At 33.3% G+C, this 27,207-nt stretch overlaps 2 protein-coding genes across 3 annotated transcripts; one reads left to right on the top strand and one right to left on the bottom strand.

The window, feature by feature from the left end:
- The first annotated feature begins 370 nt into the window (after positions 1-370).
- xpnpep1 (X-prolyl aminopeptidase (aminopeptidase P) 1, soluble) lies at positions 371-17,043 on the top strand. Of its 2 annotated transcripts, none has more exons than XM_073843975.1 (20): positions 371-474; positions 1,894-2,015; positions 4,212-4,275; positions 6,119-6,223; positions 6,442-6,534; positions 6,671-6,814; positions 6,922-7,017; positions 7,391-7,472; positions 7,562-7,772; positions 11,043-11,132; positions 11,209-11,259; positions 11,392-11,450; positions 11,668-11,745; positions 11,827-11,898; positions 13,317-13,377; positions 13,516-13,585; positions 13,677-13,850; positions 13,957-14,033; positions 15,834-15,932; positions 16,736-17,043. In XM_073843975.1, the coding sequence occupies exons 2-20, from the start codon at positions 1,899-1,901 to the stop codon at positions 16,853-16,855; spliced, it is 1,863 nt and encodes a 620-aa protein (XP_073700076.1). In that variant the 5' UTR covers positions 371-474; positions 1,894-1,898; the 3' UTR covers positions 16,856-17,043. The 2 variants fall into 2 exon arrangements, with proteins under 2 accessions (XP_073700076.1, XP_073700075.1); XM_073843974.1 differs by lacking the exon at positions 371-474 and adding an exon at positions 1,100-1,582.
- A 147-nt stretch (positions 17,044-17,190) lies between these two features.
- On the bottom strand, positions 17,191-20,363 carry LOC141338431 (uncharacterized). Its single transcript, XM_073843976.1, has 3 exons — positions 20,112-20,363; positions 19,907-20,003; positions 17,191-17,514 (listed from the first exon to the last, which is right to left on the bottom strand). The coding sequence occupies exons 1-3, from the start codon at positions 20,344-20,346 to the stop codon at positions 17,202-17,204; spliced, it is 645 nt and encodes a 214-aa protein (XP_073700077.1). The 5' UTR covers positions 20,347-20,363; the 3' UTR covers positions 17,191-17,201.
- Positions 20,364-27,207: the final 6,844 nt, after the last annotated feature.

Here is a 27,207-nt window from a genome sequence, read left to right as displayed (position 1 = left end):
ATTTACTGAAAATAGCAGGCTACTAGTTGATAATAATGTTTCATGAGCAGCAAATCAGCATATTAGAATGATTTCTGAAGGATAATGTGGCACTGAAGGAGTAATGGTGCTTAAAATGTTAAAATATATTCATTTCAAAATTAAATTAGCTTTTTTAATTTGTAGTAATATTTCATAAAATTGTTACTATATTTGTGACTAAACAAATGCAGCCTCGGGGAGTGATACTGTATATCCTGCAATGTAATTACAGGATGTAAAATAAAAGACTTTCGTTTATTAAATCATGCTGTCAATCAAAACAGTTCATTGAATAGAAGTGGGCGAGTCGCCATACGCGCCATGTGACTGGAAGAGGCAGTCTGTCACATGGGCGCACACGTCACCACTGTAATGGCAGCTTCCTTTGCACACTAACACAGGGAATAGCAGAGTTTTACTAATAGTTTACATCTCAAGACTCGCTTCTGTAAGGTAACTGGTGAATTGTTTGATGTCAGTCGTTCACTATATGTGCTCCATGCTCAGAAAACAGCAGTGGATTGTGAAGCGTGAGACCAAGACGAGTGTTATTGTTATTGTTGCTTGCATAACATGCGTGTGTTTTGATACACGAAGAAGCGTCGGCTCGGATCACACAATCTCTAACCTTTGATAAAATAGAGTATGCAATAACATAAGTAAAAAATAAATAAAAACAAGTATGTTTGGGGATTAGTATCAGTAGTGTTTTTGAAAGCATTGTATTTGGATGAATGGTACGCGAGACTGCCACACCTACCACAGACAAAACATAATAAAAAAAATAAATTCTAACAAAGTTTTATTTGGGTTTAATTTAAGTTTATTTGATGCGTTGTTATGTCTTTGTACACTGCGGGTCTTCCGTCGAAGTTAATGCTTAAAAACTGACTGTTTAAATATACACTGTTTACATTGTTGAGCTGTGAAGCTCCTTTATCCAATCAGCTCGCGGTATGATAATTCCAATGATGTGATTGGATGATGTAACATTTGCCTGGAGATTCCGTAGCTTTTGAGAACAGGGCTTATTTGTGAATGAATAAAAGACACCACAGTTTTTTTTTAACATTTTCCAGGTTAAAATAGTATCCATAAATATAAATAACATTAAATTATAATGAGGTATTTATAATAGCTGTGACTTGAGTTTCCTGGAATCCTTACAAAAAACTTTATAGTGACCATGTATTCTGGCAAAATAAATAGCTACTAGGATTTTTTGTATTACTACTGTGAAGTCATAATAATTATAATATAGTCTCTCATAGAAAAAGTGTTAACTTGATCAGAATATTAATTTATCAACTAATTTGATTTCTTTAGTCTTTGAGAACAACAGAAAATGGTATCTTTGAAAGAGAAGATTTAATGTTTGATGTAAATGGTTGCATGATCACAGGACAAGTAGACGTAGACAGTAAATCTTTAACTATGGGATAGTCGCTTTATGCACCTGTCTGTGCAAGGTACAGGTTAACAATCTCATCCAATATCTTTCCAACTTTGAGCTCCACGTTACCAGTAAGATCTCAGGTTCACAGGGAGAAAATGGCTACAGGTAATTCTTTATGTTCACAAAAGCCTTTTTTGCACTAATACACACGCTTGTGCAGTCAGAAACATGTCGATGTCTGTTCTGTGAATGCTTTAGTAACTTGTGATTTCATGTTGATCGACTGGGTAATTGATTTTATGTTGCTTAAGTTTCTTAAAATGGCAGGTCTGAAAATTAAGAATTAGATTAGATATAGATTATATTTGCAAATTTCTGATGTTTTTTTTTTTTTTTTTTTTACATGACAGTAAATTACATTTTGTGCAAATTACTAGTGTAAGTTTTACCGCTGACGTTTGTTTTTCTTTCAACAGGCGCTATGTCCCCAAAGATCACTGTGGAGTTGCTCAGGCAGCTCCGGCAGGCCATGAAGAACAGCAAGTATATCACAGAGCCCATTCAAGCCTACATCATCCCATCAGGAGATGCACACCAGGTGATGTCTCAAATACATTAAAACCTGCTCTAAAACTCTTTGAGCTGTGATCTGAACCTTATAAACACAGAGCCTGTGATTTAGACACATTCAGACTGTGTTTTGTTAATATACAGCCTGCGATTTCTAAATATGCAGCTTGTGATATTTAAAGTTGTAAGGTTATTAACATACAACCTGGGATGAATAAGCTTGCAAGATTATAAACATAGCCTGTGATTTATAAACATTACAGCTTATAAATATAGAGCATGTAATAATAAACATGTTACCTTATAAACACAGAGCCTGTGATTTAAACACATACAGACTGTGTTTTGTAAAAATACAGCCTGTGATTTCTAAATATACAGCTTGTAATGTATAACCATGTAAGGTTATAAACATACAACCTGGGATGAATAAGCATAAATGATAATGTTTCATAAATGTACAGTCTGTGATTTATAATTATTTGGTCTGTGCATTTATAAACATTAAAACATTACATTTTAAACATAGCCTGTGATTTGTAAGCATTGAAACTGATTTATAAAAATACGTAAGTGGTTTCTACACATTCCACCTTATAAACATACAGAGTGGGATTTATAAGCCTGTGATTTATAATCATTCAATATGTGATTTATAACCACGCAGCCTGTTATTTATAACCATTCAATCTTTAAACATTCAGCCTGATTTCTAAACACACAGAATGTGATTTGAGAAAAAACCTGACTGTGATTTCTACACATTCCACCTTATAAACATGCAGAGTGTGATTGATATAGCCTGTGATTTATAAACATACAGCATGTTATTTCTAAACATTCAACCTGATTTATAAACATACAGACTGTGATTTGAAAAAATTCTACCTTAAAAACGTGCAGTGTGATTTATGTAGCCTGTGATTTTTAAACATTGAACCTGTGATTTATAAACATACTGCATGTTATTTATAAGCATACAGACTGTGATTTGTAAAAAAAAAAAATACAGAATGTGATTTATAAACATTCCACCTTATAAACATGCAGTGTGATTTATGTAGCCTGTGATTTTTAAACATTGAACCTGTGATTTATAAACATACTGCATGTTATTTATAAGCATACAGACTGTGATTTGTAAAAAAAAAAATACAGAATGTGATTTATAAACATTCCACCTTATAAACATGCAGTGTGATTTATGTAGCCTGTGATTTTTAAACATTGAACCTGTGATTTATAAACATACTGCATGTTATTTACAAGCATACAGACTGTGATTTGTAAAAAAAAATACAGAATGTGATTTATAAACATTCCACCTTATAAACATGCAGTGTGATTTATTTAGCCTGTGATTTGTAAACACTGAACCTGTGATTTATAAACATATAGCATGTTATTTATAAGCATACAGACTGTGATTTGTAAAAAAAAAAATCTGACTGTGATTTCTAAACATTCTACCTTATAAACATGCAGTGTGATTTATGTAGCCTGTGATTTATAAACATACAGCATGTTATTTCTAAACATTCAACCTGATTTATAAACATACAGACTGTGATTTGAAAAAATTCTACCTTAAAAATGTGCAGTGTGATTTATGTAGCCTGTGATTTTTAAACATTGAACCTGTGATTTATAAACATATATCATGTTATTTATAAGCATACAGACTGTGATTTGTAAAAAAAAATACTGAATGTGATTTATAAACATTCCACCTTATAAACATGCAGTGTGATTTATATAGCCTGTGATTTGTAAACATAAAGCATGTTTTTTTATAAGCATTTAACCTGATTTATAAAGATACAGACTGAGATTTGAAAAAAAATACTGAATGTGATTTGTAAACATTCCACCTGTAAAACACGGAGCCTATTATTTAAAAATATAGCCTGTGATAAACATTTAACTTTATAAACATTCAGCACCCTAGAACCAAAAAATTACATCATTTTCTTCAGCTGCTGCAGTGTAATTGTGTGTCTGTGTGTCTGTGTGTGTCTGTGTGTCTGTGTGTGTCTGTGTCTGTGTGTGTGTGTGTGTGTGTGTGTGTGTGTGTGTGTGTCTGTGTGTGACCTCCTGCCAAGTGTTTTCCTTCATTCTGCTGGCTTGTTAAATTAGCAGTAATTAGGACTGATTGCTGACAGAGCTGATCTCACCTTTTCCCTTTATCTCTCTCTTTTTCTTGCTGCTTCTGTCCATTCTGCAGAGTGAATACATCGCACCCTGTGACTGCCGTCGTGAGTTCATCAGCGGATTCAATGGCTCTGCAGGTGCGTGCAGATTCGGCTCTAACTTCAAAAGATTCACTTTGATATAATTGCAATATAACTAGTATAATTTAATACCTTAATTTAATACTTAGTCATAGTAGAGGTTTATCAACTATAGAGTTATGGAAACATTAAAGCTGAACACACGCACAGGAACAATGAAATTCATAGCAAGACAAATGTTACTCAAATTGAAATAGATCAAAAGCAAACAGTATAGTACCAGATTAAAAAAAAAGAAAACTTGATAGTTCTCTACAAGGCAATGTGGTTCACCCCACTACAGTATCATTCACATAAAGAATGGGGGAAGTAAAACTGGGTTTTTAATGTTCATATCTTATGACTATGAGAGAGCACATACATGATTTTCAGCTCAGTGGTGTGACCAGATGTTTTTAACTGGAGGCCCATGTGGAACAAAGACTCATTCAAAGGCATGAAACATAACCCGTCTTCCTTCATATTTGATGACTAATCAAAATAATTTAAAACAATTTTATACTAGTTGATTAATAAGAATAGTAGAACATTGTATAATGTACTCTAAACTTACTGCATGTGGTTCTAGAAAATGTACAGATTTTTATATATACAGCCTGTGATTTTATAAACATACAGACTGCTTTATAAATGTACAGCCTGTTATTTTAAATATACAGCCTGTAATTAACAAACACTTAGCCTTTTAATCATACAGCCTAGATTTATAAACATTCAACCTTACAAATATTCAGCCTGTTTAAATAAAAACATGCAACCTGTGATTTATAAACATTCAACTGGTGATTTATTAATACAAACATTCAACGTTGATTTATAAACATTCAACATGTGATTTATACACATTCAACTGGTGATTTATAAATAAAAACATTCAACCTGTGATTTATAAACATTCAACTTGTGATTCAAAACAAACATTCAACCGTTAATTTATAAATATTTAACATGTGATTTATAAATATAAACATTCAACCAGTGATTTATAAACATTCAACATGTGATTTTTAAACATTCAAAAGGTGATTTATAAACATTCAACTGGTGATTTATAAATAAAAACATTCAACCTGTGATTTATAAACATTCAACTTGTGATTCAAAATATAAACATTCAACCGTTCATTTATAAGTATTTAACATGTGATTTATAAATAAAAAACATTCAACCTGTGATTTATAAACATCCAACGTGTGATTCAAAATATAAACATCCAACCGTTAATTTATAAATATTTAACATGTGATTTATAAATATAAACATTCAACATGATTTATAAACATTCAACATGTGATTTATTAACATTTCACTTAATTTTGTAAATATAAACATTCAACTGGTGATTTATAAACATTCAACATTCAATTTTATAAACATTCAATCTGTGATTTGTTAATAATATAAACAATTAAGTTGTGCTTTATACACATTCAGCATGTGATTAATAAACATTCAATCTGATTTATAAATATAAACAATTCATTTGTGCTTTACAAACATACAGCCTTTGATTTATAATTACTTTATAAATATAAACACTCAACAACCTGATTATAATAGAAATATAAACATTCAACTTTTGATTTAGAAATATAAACGAAATCTGTCATTTATAAACATACAACCTGTGATTTATAAACAGTCAACAGTCTGTGATATATATGTATAACTTGTATAACTATATGTCAAGCCTGTGATTTGTAAATACATTGCCTGTAATTTTTTAACTTTCAACCTTTTAAACATTTAATCAGTGATTTACAAATATATAGACTGTGATGTGTAAACATTCCACCTTATAAACGAAGGCTCATTGATGTCTAAATATGCTTGTTTCAGGTACTGCTATTGTGACAGAACAGCATGCTGCTTTATGGACAGATGGGCGGTACTTCCTGCAGGCCAGCCAACAGATGGACAATAACTGGACTCTAATGAAAATGGGTACAGTGGATGTTAGCATAGTTTTATGACATGCAGTTGCTAGGTCATTACTTTTATCATCACTTTGCTATTACATAACCGTGACAGCATGTCGGCCAACGTGCTGCTTTTCATAAGCCACTGCAAAACATTCATTAGAGTATATTCCAGAATTTGATGCTGAACTAAATGGCTTCAGTGAAGCAATCCGAAAATGATTATGACATTTGTAATGCCAGGACTGAAGGAAACACCATCTCAGGAGGACTGGCTGATCAGCATTCTCCCCGAAAACTCCAAAGTGGGAGTTGATCCTTGGATAATTGCTGCAGGTGAGGAATTCAACAAAAAGACCTTATCGTATTATAGGTGTGTCGTTGCAAGGTTTTTGCAATGAGAGAACTCTTATTTACTTCAATTATTAAACGTCATGGAGGTGCATCATGTGTCTGTGATTGTGTTTTTCAGACCAGTGGAAAAACATGTCTAAGGCTTTGAGCAGTGCTGGTCACTCTTTGGTTGCGGTGCAGGACAATCTCATTGACGCCATCTGGGAAGATCGGCCAGCTCGACCCAGCACCAAACTCATCACCCTGGGCCTCAAATACACCGGTTAGCACATCTCATAGATGATATACAGCATAAAAACATGTTCTGAAACCTAAGGATCAGCCATAAAGCATTTACACAAGAAACTGATTTGTTGCTTTTTCATGTAGGTCTCACCTGGCAAGATAAAATTACAGCTCTCAGAGGAAAAATGGCAGAAAGGAAGATTTCCTGGTTTGTGGTCACAGCTCTAGATGAGATTGCATGTACGTATCACCATACGGCACGCTTTGTATGTGTGTTTGTTTTTAGTGGTCAGATCACGAAGCAGCCCTTGTTCCCCTCTCCACTTTCTTATTAACCCCCGTTAAAGAGCTCTTGTGTCAGATGTTGATAATTATGGACATGATTGCGTGAGGGCAAGCTTGTTTTGCCATATTTGCGAGAAGAAATTTAAGTAAATTCAGTAATGATGCTGAAACATTTGAAAATATGTTTAAATAGAATTTAAATAAACACTTATTTAAAACTGTAATAATATTTCACAATATTACACTGTTACATATTATTCACATTATTTTTAATGCATAAGCTATTTATGAAATATTGAAAGTATGTAATCTCACTTTCTCTCTCCAGGGCTTTTTAACCTGCGTGGGTCAGATATTGAGTACAACCCCGTGTTCTTCACCTACGCGATCATTGGCATTAGCAACATAAAGTAAAACAGCTTTCCTGGTTCTTTACTTTATACTGAAAATTTCCAGATTTCAAGTAAGGACATATACTCATAGCTCTCCATATGTTTAGATTGTTTGTAGACAGTAAACGTCTGTTGGACCCTGCAGTCCGGGAGCATTTGGAACTGGACAGTCCGAGCAAAGCAGGGCTGACCATACAGTGTTTTCCGTATGAGTCTGTGTACACAGAGCTGGAGGCAGTTTGTGCGGCGTTGGCGCCCAAAGACAAGATGTGGATTTGTGACAAAGCCAGTTGCGCTCTTACACAAGTCATACCTAAAGTGAGTTTGTGTTTTTTTACTGATGTTATTTTCTGCAGAGTTTTATTCAGATTGTCATATTAAAAAATCTAAATGGTTTTTGAATGCTTCATATCTTGTATGGTCGCAATGCAACTTGTGCCTACCTTAAAGGACTAGTTCACTTTCAGAACAAAAATTTACAGATAATGTACTCACCCCCTTGTCATCCAAGATGTTCATGTCTTTATTTCTTCAGTCGTAAAGAAATAATTTTTTTTTTTTGAGTAAAACACTTCAGGATTTCTCTCCATATAATGGACTTCTATGGTGCCCCCGAGTTTGAACTTCCAAAATGCAGCTTCAAAGGGCTCTAAACCATCACAGCCGGGGGAAAATTTCAATGTATATACATTTTAACCTCAAATGCTCGTCTGTGTGTACTCTGTTTAGAGATTAAAAAATATATAAATTGTAAATGTTTTTAGAGAATAACCGATCGTTTCGCTAGATAAGACCTTCTTCCTTGGCTGGGTTCATTTAGAGCCCTTTGAAGCATTTAAAGCTGCATTTTGGAAGTTCAAACTCGGGGGCACCATAGAAGTCCATTATATGGAGAGAAATCCTGAAATGTTTTCCTCAGAAAACATTCTTTACGACTGAAGAAAGAAAGACACGAATATCTTGGATGACAAGGGGGTGAGTACATTATCTGTAAATTTTTGTTCTGAAAGTGAACTACTCCTTTAAAGGATTACTCCACTTCCAAAATAAAAAATTCCTGATAATTTACTCACCCCCATGTCATTTAAGATGTTCATATCTTTCTTTCTTCAGTTGTAGAGAAATTACTTTTTTTGAGGAAAACATTCCAGGATTTTTCTCCATATAATAGACTTCAATGGTGCTCAATGTATTGAATAGATTGAAGGTTTCAGTGCAGCTTCAAAGGGCTCTAAATGATAAGGGTCTTATCTTATCGAAAGGATTGGTCATTTTCTTAATTTTTAACCACAAATGCTCATCTTGTCCAGCTCTGCGATGCACATGCATCTTCTAAGCACTATGCTTCAAGACAGTTAGGGTATGTCGAAAAACTCCCATCTCATTTTCTTCTCCAACTTTAAAATCGTTATCTTTGTAAAATTTATATTTGTTTGTTGGAACTTCTTCAGTGATGTAGGATGATTTTGAAGTTGTAGGAGAAAATGAGATGGGAGTTTTTCGACATACCCTAACTGTCTTGAAGCATAGTGCATAGAGTATGCATGCGCATCACAGAGCTGGACAAGATAGGCATTTGTGGTTAAAAAGTGTATGAATATTTAGTTTTTTAAGAAAATGACTGATCGTTTCGATTGATAAGACCCTTATTTCTCAGCTGGGATCGTTTAGAGCCCTTTGAAGCTGCATTTTTAACCTTTAATCCATTGAGCACCAAGTCCACGATATGGAGAAAAATCCTGGAATGTTTTTCTCAAAAAACTTAATTTCTTATTCCTTGGCTGGGATTGTGTGCACAATCCCAAATAAAGGTGCTTCACAATGCCATAGAAGAACCTTTTTGACTAAATGGTTCCATCTGAAGAACCTTTCTGTTTTACAAAAGGTTCTTTGTGGCGAAAGATGGTTCTTCAGATTATAAAAAGGTAAGAAAGAGATGGTTCTTTAAAGATCCTTTGACTAAATGGTTCTTTGTGGAACCAAAAATGGTTCATGGCATCACTGCGAATAGCCTTTTAAAGCACCTTTATTTATAGAGAGTGTAGAGCCCTTTGAAGCTGCACTGAATCTACAGTTTTAACCTTCAATTCGTTGAGCACCATTGAAGAGAAAAATCCGGGAATGTTTTCCTCAAAAAACGTAATTTCTTTGCGACTGATCGTTTCGCTAGATAAGACCCTTATTCATTGGCTGGGATTGTGTACACTCTTAAAAATAAAGGTGCTTCGCAATTCCATAGAAGAGTGTTTTTGTCTAAATGGTTCCATTAAGAACCTTCAACATCTGAAGAACCTTTCTCTTTCACAAAAGGTTCTTTGTGGTGAAAGAAAGTTCTTCAGATTATAAAAAGATAAGAAAAAGATGGTTCTTTGTGGAACCAAAAATGGTTCTTCTATGGCATCACCTTTATTTTTAGAGTGCAGAGCCCTTTGAAGCTGCACTGAAATTGCATTTTTAACCTTCAATCTGTTGAGCACCATTGAAGAGAAAAATCCTGGAATGTTTTCCTCAAAAAAAATAATTTCTTTGCGACTGAAGAAGGAAAGACATGAACATCTTGGATGACATGGTCGTGAGTAAATGATCAAGAATCTACTCCGCCTCAGACTATCCAGGATGTAGATGAATTTGTCTCATGGGAACAAATATGGCATTACATCACTTGCTCACCAATGGATCCTGTGCAGTAAATGGATGCCGTCAGAATGAGAATCCAAACAGCTGATAAACACATCACAGTAATCCACAAGTAATCCACACCACTTCAGTCCATCTCATGAAGTGAAAAATTGCATGTTTGTAAGAAAAAAAATTCTTTGAACCTTCTTCTGATCAAAATATGAGTCCATAATCCAGGTGAAAAGTCTATCTCCTGTTGTCCTCTCACATCAAAACCAACCAGCATCTTTGTCAAGAACAGTTTTGGACTCTTTTATTTTGTAAAAAAAAAATGCTTGATCTGTGCATATTTCACTGGAGAACTCATATTTTAGTCAAAGTTTGAAGTTACAAAAAAGTCGTGATGAATTACAAACATGCAGCTTTTCACATCATTAGATGTTAATTGATGGACTGGATTACTGTGATGTTTTTGTCGGCTGTTTGGACTCTCATTCTGACGGCACCCATTCACTGCAGAGGATCCTTTGGTGAGCAAGTAATGCTGAATTTCTCCAAATCTGTTCTGATGAAGAAGCAAACTCATCTACATGTTGGATGGCTTGTGAGAGTTAATTTTCAGCAAGGTTTCATTTTTGGTTGAACTACACTGTAAAAAGTTTCACCAGATTCAACTTAAAAACCTAAGTTCAGCAGCTTAACTTTGTTAAATCAGCTTAAAACTACGTCATAAACTAAGTCATTTTAACTTTAACTAATAAAAATGAGTTGATTTAACGTGTGAGTTAAAATGACTTGAGTTGATTTAACTTAAAATTTTAAGGCAGCTGCTAAACTTAATTTTTTAAGTTGAAACTGGTGAAAACTTTTTATAGTGTATTCTTTCAAGAGGTCTTGATATTTGACTTTTCCATCCAAAGTGGTTCAATACGAATAAATGTTATTGATTAAAGATTTGTAACTGTCCAGGCCCACAGATCTGCAATCCCATACACACCCTTATGTCTGGCTAAAGCCGTCAAGAACCCCACAGAGATCCAAGGCATGAAAATGGCACACGTAAGTCCTCGTGGCTAGAGATATTTGAGAAATCTTAAATGTTTTTGCTTTATTAATCACACTATTTGTATCACAGATTAAAGACGCAGTGGCGCTGTGTGAACTTTTTGCTTGGCTGGAAAAAGAGGTATCATTGTGTACAATTTCTGCTACTTTATTCACTGGAGATATATTTAGGAAGACTTTTCTAATGCTTCCACACCTTCATGGCAAGAATGAATAGAGAAAATATAAGAGCTTGTATTTGTCATATGTATAGATTCCCAAAGGTACGGTTACAGAGATATCAGCGGCAGATAAAGCAGAAGAATTGCGTAGGTGAGTCAAACATGCTGCGTTTGACCTGCAAAAACAATCAAATAATAATTTATCCACACACATAAATATACATTATAATACTAATGTCATGATTGGCAGTGAATTCAAAAAGCTGCGTTTATTTGCTGTTTTTGTCTTAAATGAGATTGTGGCGCCACTTACTGGTGATCTGTGGAAATGCAGACACTGAAGCAGAAAATCTTTTATTTTTATCTAGTCAACAGAAAGACTTTGTTGGGCTGAGTTTTCCAACCATCTCTAGTGTGGGACCAAATGGGGCTATAATACATTACAGGTGAGCTGTTCTGACAATCCAGTATTTATGGACATTTAATTACATTTTTGTTTAAGCATCTTTTTCTGTCTTGCTTTGTAGGCCTCTCCCAGAAACTAACAGGACTCTTTCTCTTAATGAAGTTTATCTTATTGACTCCGGAGCTCAGTACTTGTAAGTACAAAACACAGCTCAAAGGAAATCACAGTCAACTTGAGATTACATGTAATTGTAAATGTACACTACCAGTCAAGAGTTTTCTCTTCTGCTCACCAAGCCTGTTTATTTGATCCAAAGTATTTAAAATAACTGTTTAATAACTGTTTTTTATTTGAATATATTTCAAAATATAATTTATTCCTGTGATTTCAAAGCTGAATTTGTAGCATCATTACTCCAATCTTTGGTGTCACATGATCCTTCAGAAATCATTCTAGGATGCTGATTTGCTGCTCAAAAAACATTTATTACTATGTTGAAAAAAACTGAGTAGTTTTTCCAGGTTTCTTTGATGAATACAAAGTTCAGAAGAACAACATTTATCTAAAACGAAATGTTTTTTAACATTATAAATGTCTTTTTTCATCACTTTTGATAAAAAAAAATTATACTCAAATACTTGAGTACACTTATAGTATAGTGTATAATGTTGCAAAAGCTTTTTATTTCAGATAAATGTTGATCTTTGGAGCTTTCTATTTATCAACGAATCCTGAAATAAAATTACTGTTTTAAATATTGATATTTAATATTATTGAATGATTTCTGAAGAATCATGTGTCACTGAAGACTATAATGTTGCTGAAAATGTAGCTTTGATCACAGGAATAAATGCCGTTTTAAAATATATTCAAATAAAACAGTTATTTTAAATAGTAAAAATAATTCACAATATTACTGATTTTGCTGTAGATTGGATTAAATAAATGCAGGCTTGGTGAGCAGAATATATATATATATGTATGTATGTATGTATATATATATATATATATATATATATATATATATATATATATATATATACACTGTAATTCTGACATATGTATGTATATACTATTTATTGTAAAAAAAAGAAAAAGAAAAAGAAAGAAAAAAATGTTGATATGTGTAAAAAAAAATATGAAAAAACAAGGTTTTTAAGTTTTTTGTGTTTTTGAAAGTAGTCTTTTATGCAGTAAAAATGGTAACCATGTAAAATATTATTACTATTTAAAATACCTGTTTTATATTTAATATATTTTAAAGTGTAATTTATTCCTGTGATGCAAAGCTGAATTTTCAGCATCACTACTTCAGTATTTAGTGTCACATGATCGTTCAGAAATTATTCTAATATGATGATTTGATGCACAAGAAGTTTTTTATATATATATATATTTTTTTTGTGGAAAGCATAATTTTTTTTATTAATTTATTTATTTTTTGATGAAAGCATTTATTTGAAATCTAATTTTTTATAAAAAGCCTTTACTCTCACTTTTTGTTTAATGCATACCAGAAAAATAAAAGAATACATTTTCCGTCTGAGGTAAAATACAAAATTACAAATAATCTACTATGAAATGTAATTTTTTTTTATCTTTGGCATTCAGAGATGGAACTACAGATGTGACCCGTACGGTCCACTTTGGCACTCCTTCTGATTATGAGAAGGTAAATAATCTCAAAGATTTGGATTTGTCATTTCCATTTTTAACTCAAAGATCAAACTCTTCCTACTTGACAGTCTGAAAACTATTGGTTTACTCATAACGCTAATAGTTCTGACCTTCCACGCTCTCATCTCCACAGGAATGCTTCACGTATGTCCTAAAGGGACATATCGCTGTTAGTGCTGCAGTTTTTCCTAATGGAACCAAAGGTACGTTCCTTAAAATCAAACACCTGAAGTAGTTTTACCAGTGAGGTTGAAAGAAATGTTTTGTCTGAATGGTCTGTGCTCTCGTGTGCAGGTCACCTGTTGGACTCGTTTGCTCGTGCTGCTCTCTGGGACTCTGGGTTGGACTATCTTCACGGTACCGGCCACGGCGTCGGATGTTTCCTTAACGTGCACGAGGGTCCCTGTGGCATCAGCTACAAAACGTTTGCAGACGAACCTCTGGAGGCCGGAATGATTGTCAGCGACGGTACAGAAATGCATTCGCTCTTTAATAATTAAGTTACATCTTTAAATCATTCATTGTAATTTACTTTTGAGGTAAATTTGAGTCATGTAGATGTTTTTGTCTCCAGAGCCTGGATATTATGAAGATGGATCTTTTGGCATTCGGATTGAAAACGTTGTCCTGGTCATTCCCGCCAAAACTAAGGTAGCTACTGCATCAAATCCAAGATGCAGGTGACTTTGTTCCTTCAGTAGAACACAAACTAAGATTTTTAACTCAAACCGTTGCAGTCTGTCAGTCATATAATGGCAGTCAATGGGACCCACGGCTTTGAGAGTCAAAAAACATACACAGACAAAACCACATTAAACCCTGAGGATTGTCACGATACATTCAGGTCTTAACACACAAAATAATTGGTCTGTGCAAGAAACTGAACAGTATTTATATCATTTTTAACCTCTGATCCACCGCAATCTCTAACTGTCCTGAGCGTGTTCACGGTGCGTGAAGCGTGCTCTGGCATAGTAGACGCATACGCAGAAGCGATCTGTTGTATAGAGTGCCCTCCACTAAAATTGGCACCCTTGATAAATATGAGCAAAGGTGGATGTGAAAATAAATCTGCATAATTTATTCTTTTGATCTTTCATTTGAAAAATGCACTAAATTCTAACCTGTCATTGAAGTAAAACAATAGAACCTGGGGGTGAAATCTCATTATGAAATAAATGTTTTTCTCTAGTTCACGTTGGCCACTATTATTGGCACCCAATTATTGCAACATCCTTTTTCCAAGATAGCAGCTCTGAGTTTTCTCCAACAATGTCTAATGAGTTTGGAGAACACCTGACAAGAGATCAGAGACCATTCCTTCAAACAGAATCTCTCTAGATTCTCCAGAATCTCTTTATTCCCAGCTTCATGTTGGTGCTTCTTCTCTTCAGTTTCTACAGGGTTCAGGTCAGGGAACTGGGACGGCCATGGTAGAAGCTTCATTCTGTGCTCAGTGACACAATTTTGTGTTGATTTTGATGTATGTTTTGGATCATTGTCCTGCTGGAAGATGCAACCATGTCCCATTATAAGATTTCTAACAGAGGCAGTCAGGTTTTGATTTTTTTATCTGCTGGTATTTCATAGAATCCATGAAGCCATGTCTCTAAACAAGATGTTCAGGACCTCCGGCAGAAAAATAGGTCCACAACATTAAAGACCCAGCAGTATTTTTAACCGTGGGCATGGGGTACTTTTTTTTTTTTATCCCTGTCTGCACCAAAACCATCTGGAGGGTTAGCTGCCAAAAAGCTCATTTTTAGTTTCATCTGACCATAGAAGCCAGTCCTGTTTGAAGTTCCAATCATGGCTGAGAAGTGAATATGCTGGAGTTTGTTTTTGGGTGAGCCAGGAGGATTTTTCTTGGAACCCTCTGGAACAACATGTGGTGATGTAGGGGCTGTTTGATCATTTATTTTAGGCTTTCTGACCTCAAGACTCAACAATTTTCTGCAATACTGTGATCCTTGGAGAGTCTTTGGCCACTTAAACTCTTAGGATGATATAGACAGACACACATCCTCTTCTAGGCAGATTTGTAACATCTTTCGTTGATTGGAACTTCTTAATTATTGCCCTGATGGTGGGAATGGGGATTTTCAATGCTTTAGCTCTTTTCTTATAGCCACTTTCTATTTTGTATTTTTGTTAAGACCTCAATGTATTGTCACAAGCTGCAGGGTTTAATTTGGTTTTGTCTGTGTATGTTTTTTTTGACTCTCAAAGCCGTGGGTCTCATCGATATTATATGACTGCAACGGCTTGAGTTAAAAATCTTTGTGTGTGTTCTACTGAAGAAACCAAGTCACCTACATCTTAAATGCCCTCTGGGTAAGCAGATAAACATCAAATTTTCATTTTTGGGTGAACTATTCTTTTACTGTTTTAATGTTTTGAGAAGTCTAAAGTGTGATATATTTGCTTTTCCCTTTATTCCCTTAATTTCAGTATAACTACAGAAACAGAGGTAGTCTGACGTTTGAACCCCTCACTTTGGTCCCTATCCAGCTGAAGATGATCAACACAGACCTGCTCACACAGAAAGAGGTAAGAGCAGGCCGACAGATGGTTGCGATGACCGACTACTTTATCCAGAATTTTTTTTCTTATATAAATATAATTTAGTTTAGTTTAGTCATAGTGAGGGTATGTTTACACAACAGCAATATACTAAAACATTTTCCTTTGCATTTTTGTAAAGTTTCTAAAAAAAAAAGCGACTAAAAATGCAGTATTATTTATGCCATGCCAATTTGCAGTTTTTTTAATTTCACATGGAGATAATAAGAGAAACTCGTTTTCAAAATGGTGCATCTTCAAGTCCCCAAAATAGCATTGTTGTGTAAATGAACAGCCAAAGTGCATATAGTTTTCTCTTTTTCGCTAAAAAACATAGTGTTGTATAAATGCCCTCAATTAGCATACTGACAGTGTGCTGTGTTTTAAGCTATTAGGCAGTTTATAGGCCATTTTTAACTGGAAAAAAGCCACAAACATTGTGTTTACAAAGTGTTTATTTAAAAAAAAATTCTAATAACTGATGTAAAAATGATTAAAGGTGTCTAAAGACCTGTTTTTGACTGTGAGACAACAGGCCAGGGTCAGTGTTGCCACCTGAAAACAAATTCAAAACACATGTGCAAGCAGTAATAAAAATCTGGCTACATGCAATAAAAATATTTACATCATTACGATAAGGTAATTTACATCAGATTCTATCAGCATATGTGTAAAAACAAAAGTAAACTCGTGTGACAATTCACATTTCAGTGCATAAACCCTTTAAATCTCTAAATGGCTACAGCATTTTTTTTGGATTGCTGTAATATTAAATGCTTGTCATCCTGCAGCGTGATTGGGTGAATGACTACCACAAGAAATGCCGGGAGACGGTTGGGGCGGAGCTCGAGCGGCAAGGCAGGAAGGAAGCTCTGGATTGGCTGATCCGAGAAACTCAGACAACTGTCTAAAACTATTGTTGACTACATTTTTTGCCATCGTCGTAACGATCGCCAGTGATTTTTTTTCCCCCGTCGTTCTCTCTCAGTCTAAGTCTCTATCTGCTTTTCTGGTGGATATAATTCACTTTCTGCTTCTTTTGTAAAGCACGCTTTAATCAGCTGTTTTATGAGCCAATTAAACTGTGTGGAAAAACATACACAGCCTTTGTCTTAAACAACCATTCATTTACATTGTAAGAAAAAGAGCAGTGTGATCATTCTGCTAAATGTCTCTTTTTGTGTTCTACGTAAGAGAGTCTCATACAGGTTTGGGATGATGTGACGGTGAGCAAACTGGTCCTTAAATACAGCCTTTCTAAAGCTGCATGTAAAAAATGGGCGGGGCCAGGATGATGCCGCTCTTGGGGTCGTTGGCGTAGTCTTGCAGCGTGAGTGGAGTGTGTACGGACACCGTGTGAGGGGGTATCCTGTCCTCCTCGTGTCCCACAGGCAGAGGGTTGGTGTAGATGTAGTGGATGCGCGAGTTGTCCTTCGGCCCCTCCTGTTTTCTGAACAGGGCAAGCGGGTTACGGAAACTATGGGTTTTCTTCACACACATGACACCCACTGGCTCTTCGGGAACCTCGGAGGACACGGCGCTCTCATAGACACGTGCCCGATTACACTTCCTGTGACACAAAGGTATGTACTGTTACAAATACTGGACACTATATAGGATTCTATAAGAAGGTCTTGACCAAAAAAGATGGAGCCCAATAGGGATATGGTGATGGGAAGAAAAATAATTTTTCAATGCTTTTGCAACTTCTCAAGAAACTTTTAAATTGCACTCAAAGCATTTTAGTTCTTTTGCAAAAGTATTGCGTTTTCCTTACAAACTTTGCATTTGCTCACAAAAGTATTGCCTTTTTCTGTATGAAACTGTTTTCTCGCAAATCTTGGCATTTGCTCTCAAAAGTTTGGCTTTTCACTAAAAATCTTGGCATCTGCTCGCAAGTTTCACATTTCCCTAATAAACTTTGCATTATTTTGCAAAAGTATTATGTTCCTCTGAGAAACTTTGCATTCTCTCGTAAAATTATTAAACTCTCCCAAGAATCTTGGCATTTGCTTGCAAAAGTTTAGCATTTCCTTAAATATTTTGCCATTTGATCGCACACATTTTTCACACGTTTGCAAAAGATTTACTTTTCCCAAAAAATATTAGCATTTGCTTACAAAGGTTTTGCATTTCTCTAAAAATCTTTGCATTTGCTTGCAGAAGTTTTAAGTTTCCCTAATAAGCTTTGCATTCTTTTGAAAAAGTATTATATTCCTCAAAAAAAGTTTGTACACACTCGCAAAAGTATTGAATTCCTCCAAGGACCTTGTCATTTGTTCACAAAAGTTTTGCATTTTTTCTCCAAAAATTGTTTGCATTTTCATGCAAAACATTTGAGTTTCCTTAATAAACTTTGCGTTCTTTTGCAAAACTATGTTCCTCCAAAAAATTGTATTCGCTCATAAAGGTATTGAATTCCTCCAAGAAACTTTACATTTGCTCAGAAAAAGTTTTGCTTTTCCCTAAAAATGTTGGCATTTGCTCACAAAAGTTTTGATTTTCCATAAAATCTTGCCATTTGCTCATTAAAGTTTTGCGCCCCCCTAATAAGCTTTGCTTTCTTTCGAAAAAAAAATTGTTTTGACTTCCTCCAAGAATCTTTTATTTTATTCCTTAAAAAAACTTGCCATTTGCTTGCAAAAGTTTTGCTTTTCCTTAATAAACTTAATAAACTCACAAAAGTATTGCTTTTTTTCTGAGAAAACTTTGCATTCGGTTGCAAAAGTCTTGACTTATTCCAAGAATTGGAAGTTATGCATTTCCCTAAAAATGTTGGCATTTGCTCACTGAAGTTTTGCGTTTTCCTAATAAGCATTGCATTCTTTGGCAAAAGTATTATGTTCCTCCGATAAATTTCGCACTCACCCCCAAAAGTATTAAATTCCTCCAAGAATCTTGGTATTTGCTCACAAATGTTCTGCGCTTCCCTAAAAAAAAATCTTGGCATTTGCTCACAAAAGTTTTGCATTTCCCTAATAAATTCTTTCTTCTCCAAGAAATGGCGCATTCGCTCAAAGTTTTGACTTTCCCTAGAAATGTTTGCATTTTTGCATTTCCTTAATAAACTTTCTTGCATTCTTTCACAAAAGTGTCATGTTCTTCCAATAAACTTTGCATTCGCTCACAAAACTATTGAGTTTCACTGAAAATGTTTGAGTTCTCTTACAGAAGTGTTGCATTTCCCTGGGAAACTTTGTACATTTGCAAAAGTTTTTAATGAAAATCTTTGCGTACATTTGAGAAAGTTTTGCATTTCTCTGGGAAACTGCATTCCTACTCAAAAGTACAGTGATTTCCTGAGAAACTTTGCTCACAGAAGTTTTGCATTTTCATTCTCTCGCAATTTTCGCTAATGCTTTTGCATATGCTCACAAACTTTTTGCATTCCCTCAATAAACTGTGGATTCAGACAATAATATGAGGTGACATAAAAAAAACAAAACATTTTAATACATTTGTAAGTGAAATCTGTCTGTTATTCTGAAGACTTTTCGGATGTAAAGTACATTTCAAGTCTATCACAAATCTTACTGCGTTCCCTTGAGAAACTTTGCATTCACTTGCAAAATTTTTGTGATGAAAATAATGAGGCAGGAGGACTTTTTCCTAGCATCGTTTTTCAGAAGAACACTACTTTTGTGACAGAAATTAAAATATAATTTTTCTTCCCATCTCATGTTTTTCCATCACCACATCTCCTTAGGGGCTCCGTGGCTATAAAAATGCATTTGGATTTACTTTCACTTTTGTTTCATTTCAAAAATACTTGTTTTTAGTTTGAACAAATCTATGGTTTTAAAATTGAAACATTTGAATTGGAATATTTTGTTTAAAAAAAAAAAGTGCTGTTTTATTGGCAATTCATTCCAATTTACCAAAGATTTTTTTTTAATGCAAGGACATTTATACACACTTTATCTGTGAGTGTCCAGCACTTTTTTGCAGATCTGTTTACTCACCTTCTGTGTCTTCGGTATGAGATGCAGCTGATGATTACTGACACTGTTAGGACGCACAAAGCTACTGCAGAAAGGGTGATGTTGAACACCTTGACTTCTGTGTGAGAAAAAAAAAATAGATAGCATATGCACATCTGCTTGGTTTTAAATGACAAAACAGTCAAATATACTGTTTAAAATTACACATTGTACATAGTTTACCCACCATAGAGAGCAGCTTGTATTTCTGTTTCATTAGGTTTCAAGGCCGTCTCATTAAGAGACAGATCGATCCCCGTTAGGCTCATGCTGTCGATGACATAGGCCAAAAGTAACCAACAAACTGCTCGGTCTGGAAAGAGGTGGTGAGAATATTCATTAGTATGAAGCCATGTGACTATGTGGATTTGTTTCCATAGAAACACCGCTACCTCATCGCCCCAGTGGCCCCCTAACTTCATTCAACTTTGACAGTTTGGGGTCCTTAAAGACCCAGGCCACATCCCCGAAACAGCAAAACATTAAGTTTTTGTGCCTAACCCAAAGAATCCAGCGCACAAGATTAATTTGGAAAAGTGTTTGCACAAAAAAAAGATGTTATAACACGTACGCTGCATCCCTTTTTTTTTACCGGGGCCTGCTGCAGTCTGAACAGATAGACACAAAGCCTGCATTCATTAGCATTCATGCTTCATTTCATCTGGGACTTAAAAAACAATCTTACACAATTAACTCTGGCTCTCCACATGAGAATGCTGGGAAATAATCCCATGATGCTCACACATTTCCCACATTGTTTACAAAATGCTGCCTATTCTTGATTTGCCTTCAAAGTTCTTTTCTAGAATGGTTTCTATTTTTAGACTGTCCCATTGGTCTTTCTGTTTGTAAAATAAACAGATTTCGGTTCAGCGTTTCCTAAAGAACATTCCTCAGACACAAGTGTGACCCTGGACCACAAAACCAGTCTTTAAGTAGCACGGTTATATTTGCAGCAATAGCCAAAAATGCATTGTATGGGTCAAAATGGTCAATTTTTCTTTTATGCCAAAAATCTTTAGGATATTAAGTAAATTTCCTACCGTAAATATATCAAAACTTAAATTTTGATTAGTAATATGCATTGCTAAGAACTTCATTTAGACAACTTTAAAGGCGATTTTCTCAATATTTCGATTTTTTTTTTTTTTTTTTTGCACCCTCAGATTCCAGATTTTCAAATAGTTTTATCTCGGTCAAATATTGTCCTATCCTAACAAACCGTACATCATTTAAAAGCTTATTTATTTGGCTTTCGCATGATTTATAAATCTCAGTTTTGAAAAATGGACCCTTATGACTGGTTTTGTGGTCCAGGGTCACAAATATACATAATAATGCAAAAGCATCGTACATTTTCATGTCTTCATGTTCACCGCCTGTTTTTTTTTAACGTTCTCTGGTAATATCTGGACAGAATTTGAAAGCTTTTCCTTACAAATGAACCCGAATTATACCAGACCTAGCTTCAAACGGCATATATTAAAGTAATATTAGTCAAATTTAATCACTCGTCTGCTATCGGTAGAACGCGATGGAGTCAGTTTTGTGTTGCTCTTGCAATGCTTACACCAACCGAGAGATGTCAGTGTTGACGCTCAAATTAGGCCGATACAATATTCTGACTCGCAGATACATGTTATATTATTATTATTAACCTCAGAGAAATACAATACAAAGTATGCATATATAAAATATAGAAAACACATCAGTGTGTAAAACATGTTTCTGTGCCTTACAAATAATCTTTCTGAAAAAAGAACTTTTTTCAAACTTTGTTTTCAAAACGACAAAAGGGCCACTTTTGTGCACTTTTTTCCTTCAGTTAATAAACAATTTGGAAAGTAACAGTAGCCTGGAAGTTTGGTAGGATTATCGTTTGATTTTACCTTTTCAGGGTTCCTGTTGAAGACTGAAGATGTGAGGAACTTAATTATAGCTCATTAGGTTTAACAAGTGCAATGGTTTTGCGCGTTAAATCAATAACAGCTATTAAATTATCTGCATTTTAATCGGGAGCAAATAAACATCGGACTTACCGCAAAATATCCTCTTTGTATATTAAGCACGAAAAGGGCGTGCAAGTTACACATAAACATCAGCAATAAAACAATTCACGTTTTTTTTTTTACTACACAAACCGTTCTGGAACGTTTTGTAATGATTCATGAATCACTGACCTATGAGCTGCAGATTTATTGGCTCCTCACGCAATAATATTTATCTTTGTAAAGTACCAATTTTTCCGCAGGAAATATGATTTGTTTGGCTGTTGTGTCTCGTAATTTTACGCCAAATGGAAATCAAGTATTTTCTTCTCTTATAAAACATGCTGAAAGGCACAATCATATAACACTGTATTTCAAGCCTGATACCAACATGTGGAATAAATTACATCCTTGTTTGGTCTCCGGCTTGAACATTGGTTGTAAAAGAGTGCTGGGTTTAATTATTTGTATAAACGTGTTCCCCTTCAAGTTGTGCCAGAGTCAATAGATTTGATGCAGAACCGTGTGCCCGCCGCATAAGAATTGATGGGATCACCGACACCGCACTGCCCTCCCTCAGTGTGTTTGCCGGACAGCCTGCTGGGTAAATCTCGGTTATATTGGACTCAGATATGGGTCAATGAGAGGCTTCAATGCTGATTTATGACAAATGCCAGTTATAATAACACAGAAGGATCGTTCTCACCATTCGCCAAAGGCTGCCATACAGATACCAAGCAATGTAGTTCATTCCCAGCGATATGCCTAAAATGTTCATGTATTTTCTTTTCAGGAATTAATATTGTTCCTGCAACAACATGATAAACCCAATACATTTGTAAACATAATTGAGTATTGATAGTCTGAGAAATTTTATATCAACCATGTGGTGAAAAAATGCCATTCGTAGGTAATATATGAATATTTTGAAATGGAACACATCATAAAGGCGCTCACTACATTAGCGAATTTTCGCGGGCAAAAAATGCTTGTAGTTCTAGAAATGTTGACTAAAGAAGTATGAATCGTGAGATATAAGTTAGAATTAGTCGCAATTACCTTCCAATGATGCAAATTCCTATAGGCCTATTAAACAGACTAATAGGGGCTTTGTGACCCTGGGTGACCCTACATACATACAGACAATAAACAAGAGGTATTTGTGAAGCATAAACACACAATATATACATATGGGCACATAACATATAAACATGCAACACAGTGTCACAGATATGAAACGCATTATGCAAGTAAATATTTAGTCTAATTAAAATTTTTAAATGCAAAAGTATCAAAGCCCATATTATAAATAATGTTCGTTCTAATAATTTAGAGAAGTTTGCTGGAGAAAATAGTGAATAGTGATATTGTCTTTTAAGTGTTATGCAATGCAGTCTTATCTAAAGCATCGGAGCATGTTCATTCATCTGAGAAATACTGCTTCAGAACCAGCATTGAAATATAAACACACAAGGTGCTTAGTCTCAGAGTCTGACTTCATCAAGCAAAAATGTAAATCATATTTCTGTTCTTCACAAAGATGCTTTTGTTTTCTTCTGCTTCACTTTTTTTGGGGGGTTAAATTATGCTAGTTATGGGTTATATAACCAAACCTTAACTCTAAACTTTTTATCATTGTTTGATGTTACATTTATTTAGCCTCTTTATTGATTTGTGTTACTTTTTTCAGTGCTACTTTACTAGTATGTTATATGCTATTATAGCTTTTTATATTTTCAGTTTTTAGTGTAATTTTAGTTTAATTCTTTAGCCATTATATGTAAATGTTATTTTGTATTATTTGAATTATTTTAAATTACGGTTTAGTTTTTTGTTCATTTTTTGTTATTTTTTGTGTTTTAATTTTAGTTCAGTTGTAGTTTTTTTTTTTTTTTTAAATATTACTATTAAGTTTCTGTTTGTTTGTTTGTTTTGTTGTCTCTTGCAAGACAAATGTCTGATTTAAAGGATACCAACAACATTCATTGAAATGTTTTAGTTTTAGATTTTTTTTAAATATTACCTTTCAGTTTTAGTTTGTTCGTTTGTGTATTTTTTGAGTTTTGGCTTTAGTTCAGTTTTATTTTTTTTAAATATTACCTTTTATTTTTTGTTTGTTTGCTTTTTGTTTGTTTGATTTTTTTTGTTTGCGTTTTTATTTTAGTGCAGTTTTATTTTTATTTTATTTTTTTAGTAGCTTTTAGTTTTTGTTTGAGTTTTAATTTTAGTTCAGTTTTATTTTATTTTTATTTTTAAATATGACCTTTTAGTTTTTGTTTGTCTGTTTGCTTTTTGCTTGCGTTTTAATTTTTAGTTCAGTTTTAGTTTTTTTAAATATTAGCTTTTGGTTTTGATTTGTTTGCATTTTAATTTTAGTTCTGTTTTATTATTATTATTTTTAATATTAGCTTTTAGTTTTTGTTTGAGTTTTAATTTTAGTTCAGTTTTAGTTTTTTTTTTTTAAATATGATCTTTTAGTTTTTGTTTGTCTGTTTGCTTCTTGTTTGCGTTTTAATTTTTAGTTTAGTTTTAGTTTTTTTAAACATTAGCTTTTGGTTTCGATTTATTTGTGTTTTAATTTTAAGTTCAGTTTATTTTTTTTAAAAATATTAACTTTTAGTTTTTGTTTGTTTGTTTGCATTTTAATTTTAAGTTCAGTTTTAGTTTTTTTATATTAGCTTTTAGCTTTGGTTTGTTTGCTTTTTGTTTGCATTTTAATTTTAGTACAGTTTTAGATAATTTTGTAATATTAGCTTTTAGTTTTTGTTTGTTTGCTTTTTGTTTGCATTTTAGTTCAGTTTTAGGTTTTTTTAATATTAGCTTTTGTTTGTTTTGTTTGAGTTTTCATTTTAGATCAGTTTTAGTTTATTTTGTAATATTAGCTTTTAGTTTTTGTTTGTTTGCTTTTTGTTTGCATTTTTGTTCAGTTTTAGTTTTTTTATATTAGCTTTTGTTTGTTTTGTTTGAGTTTTCATTTTAGATCAGTTTTAGTTTATTTTGTAATATTAGCTTTTAGTTTTTGTTTGTTTGCTTTTTGTTTGCATTTTTGTTCAGTTTTAGTTTTTTTAATATTAGCTTTTGTTTGTTTTGTTTGAGTTTTCATTTTAGATCAGTTGTAGTTTATTTTGTAATATTAGCTTTTAGTTTTTGTTTGTTTGCTTTTTGTTTGCATTTTTGTTCAGTTTTAGTTTTTTTAATATTACCTTTTGTTTGTTTTGTTTGAGTTTTCATTTTAGATCAGTTGTAGTTTATTTTGTAATATTAGCTTTTAGTTTTTTTTCGTTTGCTTTTTTTTTGCATTTTAGTTCAGTTTTAGTTTTTTAAATATTAGCTTTTACTTTTTTTGTTTTAAATTTTAGTTCAGTATTATTTTTTTAATATATATATTACTATTAGGTTCTGTTAGTTTGTTTGAGTTTCAATTTTAGTTCAGTTTTAGTTTTTATTTGTTTCCAGTTAGTAATTTTAGTGCTTCAGTGTAAAGTTTAGTTTACATTTTTAATGTAATATTTATATAATGTAATTTTCCAAAATGCATATTTTGTAATTTTCTATGTTTATATTTTCTATATTAGTTTTATTTAAATTAATATTTTATTTTATTTTTTATTGTTTTGGTTTACAACAATAACCCTACAGCTATAGAGCTTGTTCTATAATTTTGCATTTCATATTTTACAAAACATTATTTAATATTTATACAGGTTATAAAATGCCAAATGCATTCAAAAAGAGTTTTCTATTTTCTAAAAAAAAATCATTAGGGTTCAAAATAGTAACACTTTCTTTAAAAAGTATTTTCTTCATATATGATTTAAATTGTTATACAAGACAATTAACTGACTTAAACAATACCAACAACATTCAGTGAAATGAAAAAGTCAAAAAGTAAAACTTAATGATTCCCTAAACATTTTTATTTATTGCTGTGCTGATGCATGGAGTTAACAGAGAGATTGTATGTAACACCACCTGAAACAGAGTCGTATCTGGTGCTGGTGGGCCTTTCAGAGCTGAACTGACCTTTATCCAGATGCTCAGCATGAGGTGTGTGTTCGGTTGGACTGCTCTCAAAAACCTGCTGGGCCAGAGCCCGACTATTTCTGCTCGCAGGACTGCTTACAGTTTGGCAAGTGACCCGTGAGCACAATGTGGGATAGTTCATTCATTCAGCGAGTCAGAGACAGAACCCAATGACAGTGAATAGAAGCAGCGCTCAGACTCTCTGTCAACTATTCAAATAAAGACGTCAAACTCCAGGTTAACAACAGCTTACATGACAATGTGCAGGAGAAAGACGCCGTGCTGGGAATCATTTCCAAATGTGATGTTGGCGAGCCTAAATAAACTTCATTTGGTTACTTAAATAATTGTATCCCTTTGTAAGATTTACAGCTTTGAGAAAGAACATGACATGGTAGTCACAGCACTGTGTTACTGTGCAAGGATTTTTTTCTTCAGATTTATACATTTTCATTGTTATAAATTTTCATTTTTATTTAGATTTTTTACATTTTCTTTGTTTATCTCTGTTTGTTTGTTTCATTTTTTTATTATTCAGAAATTCAGATTTTTTTTGTTCAGATTTTTACATTTTTTTCATTGTTCATTTCTGTTTGTTTTTCTGAAAGTTCTTATTTTTATTTTCATTGTTCATTTCTGTTTGTTTTTTAGAATGTTCGGATTTATATGTTTGGTTTTTAGAATGTTTAGATTTTTACATTTTCATTTATGTTTGTTTGGTTTTTGGAATGTTCATATTTTTATATTTTCATTGTTCATTTCTGTTTTTTAGAATGTTTATATTTTTACATTTTCATTGTTAATTTCTGTTTGTTTTTTGGAATGTTCAGATTTTTATTTTTAATTTCTGTTTGTGTGTTTTTTATAGAAATGTTCAGATTTGTATATTTTCATTGTTCATTTCTGTTTTTTAGAATGTTCAGATTGTTACGTTTTGATTGTTCATTTCTGTTTGTTTTTCGGAATTTTCAGGCTTTTATATATTTTCATTGTTCGTTCGTTAATTTCTGTTTGTTTTTTTGGAATGTTCAGATTTTTTGATTTCTGTTTGTTGGCTTAGAATGTTTTTACGGTTTCATTGTTCATTTCTGTTTGTTTTTTGGAATTTTGGCTTAGAATGTTTTTACGGTTTCATTGTTCATTTCTGTTTGTTTTTTGGAATGTTCAGGCTTTTATATATTTTCATTGTTCGTTCGTTAATATCTGTTTGTTTTTTGGAATGTTTAGATTTTTATTTTTAATTTCTGTTTGTGTTTTTTTTTTATAGAAATG

This window comes from Garra rufa, chromosome 7 (assembly GCF_049309525.1).
Source record: "Garra rufa chromosome 7, GarRuf1.0, whole genome shotgun sequence".
Taxonomy (NCBI): domain Eukaryota; kingdom Metazoa; phylum Chordata; class Actinopteri; order Cypriniformes; family Cyprinidae; genus Garra; species Garra rufa.
Note: the sequence above shows the minus strand (reverse complement) of the source record. Positions and strands in the feature narration are given on the sequence as shown.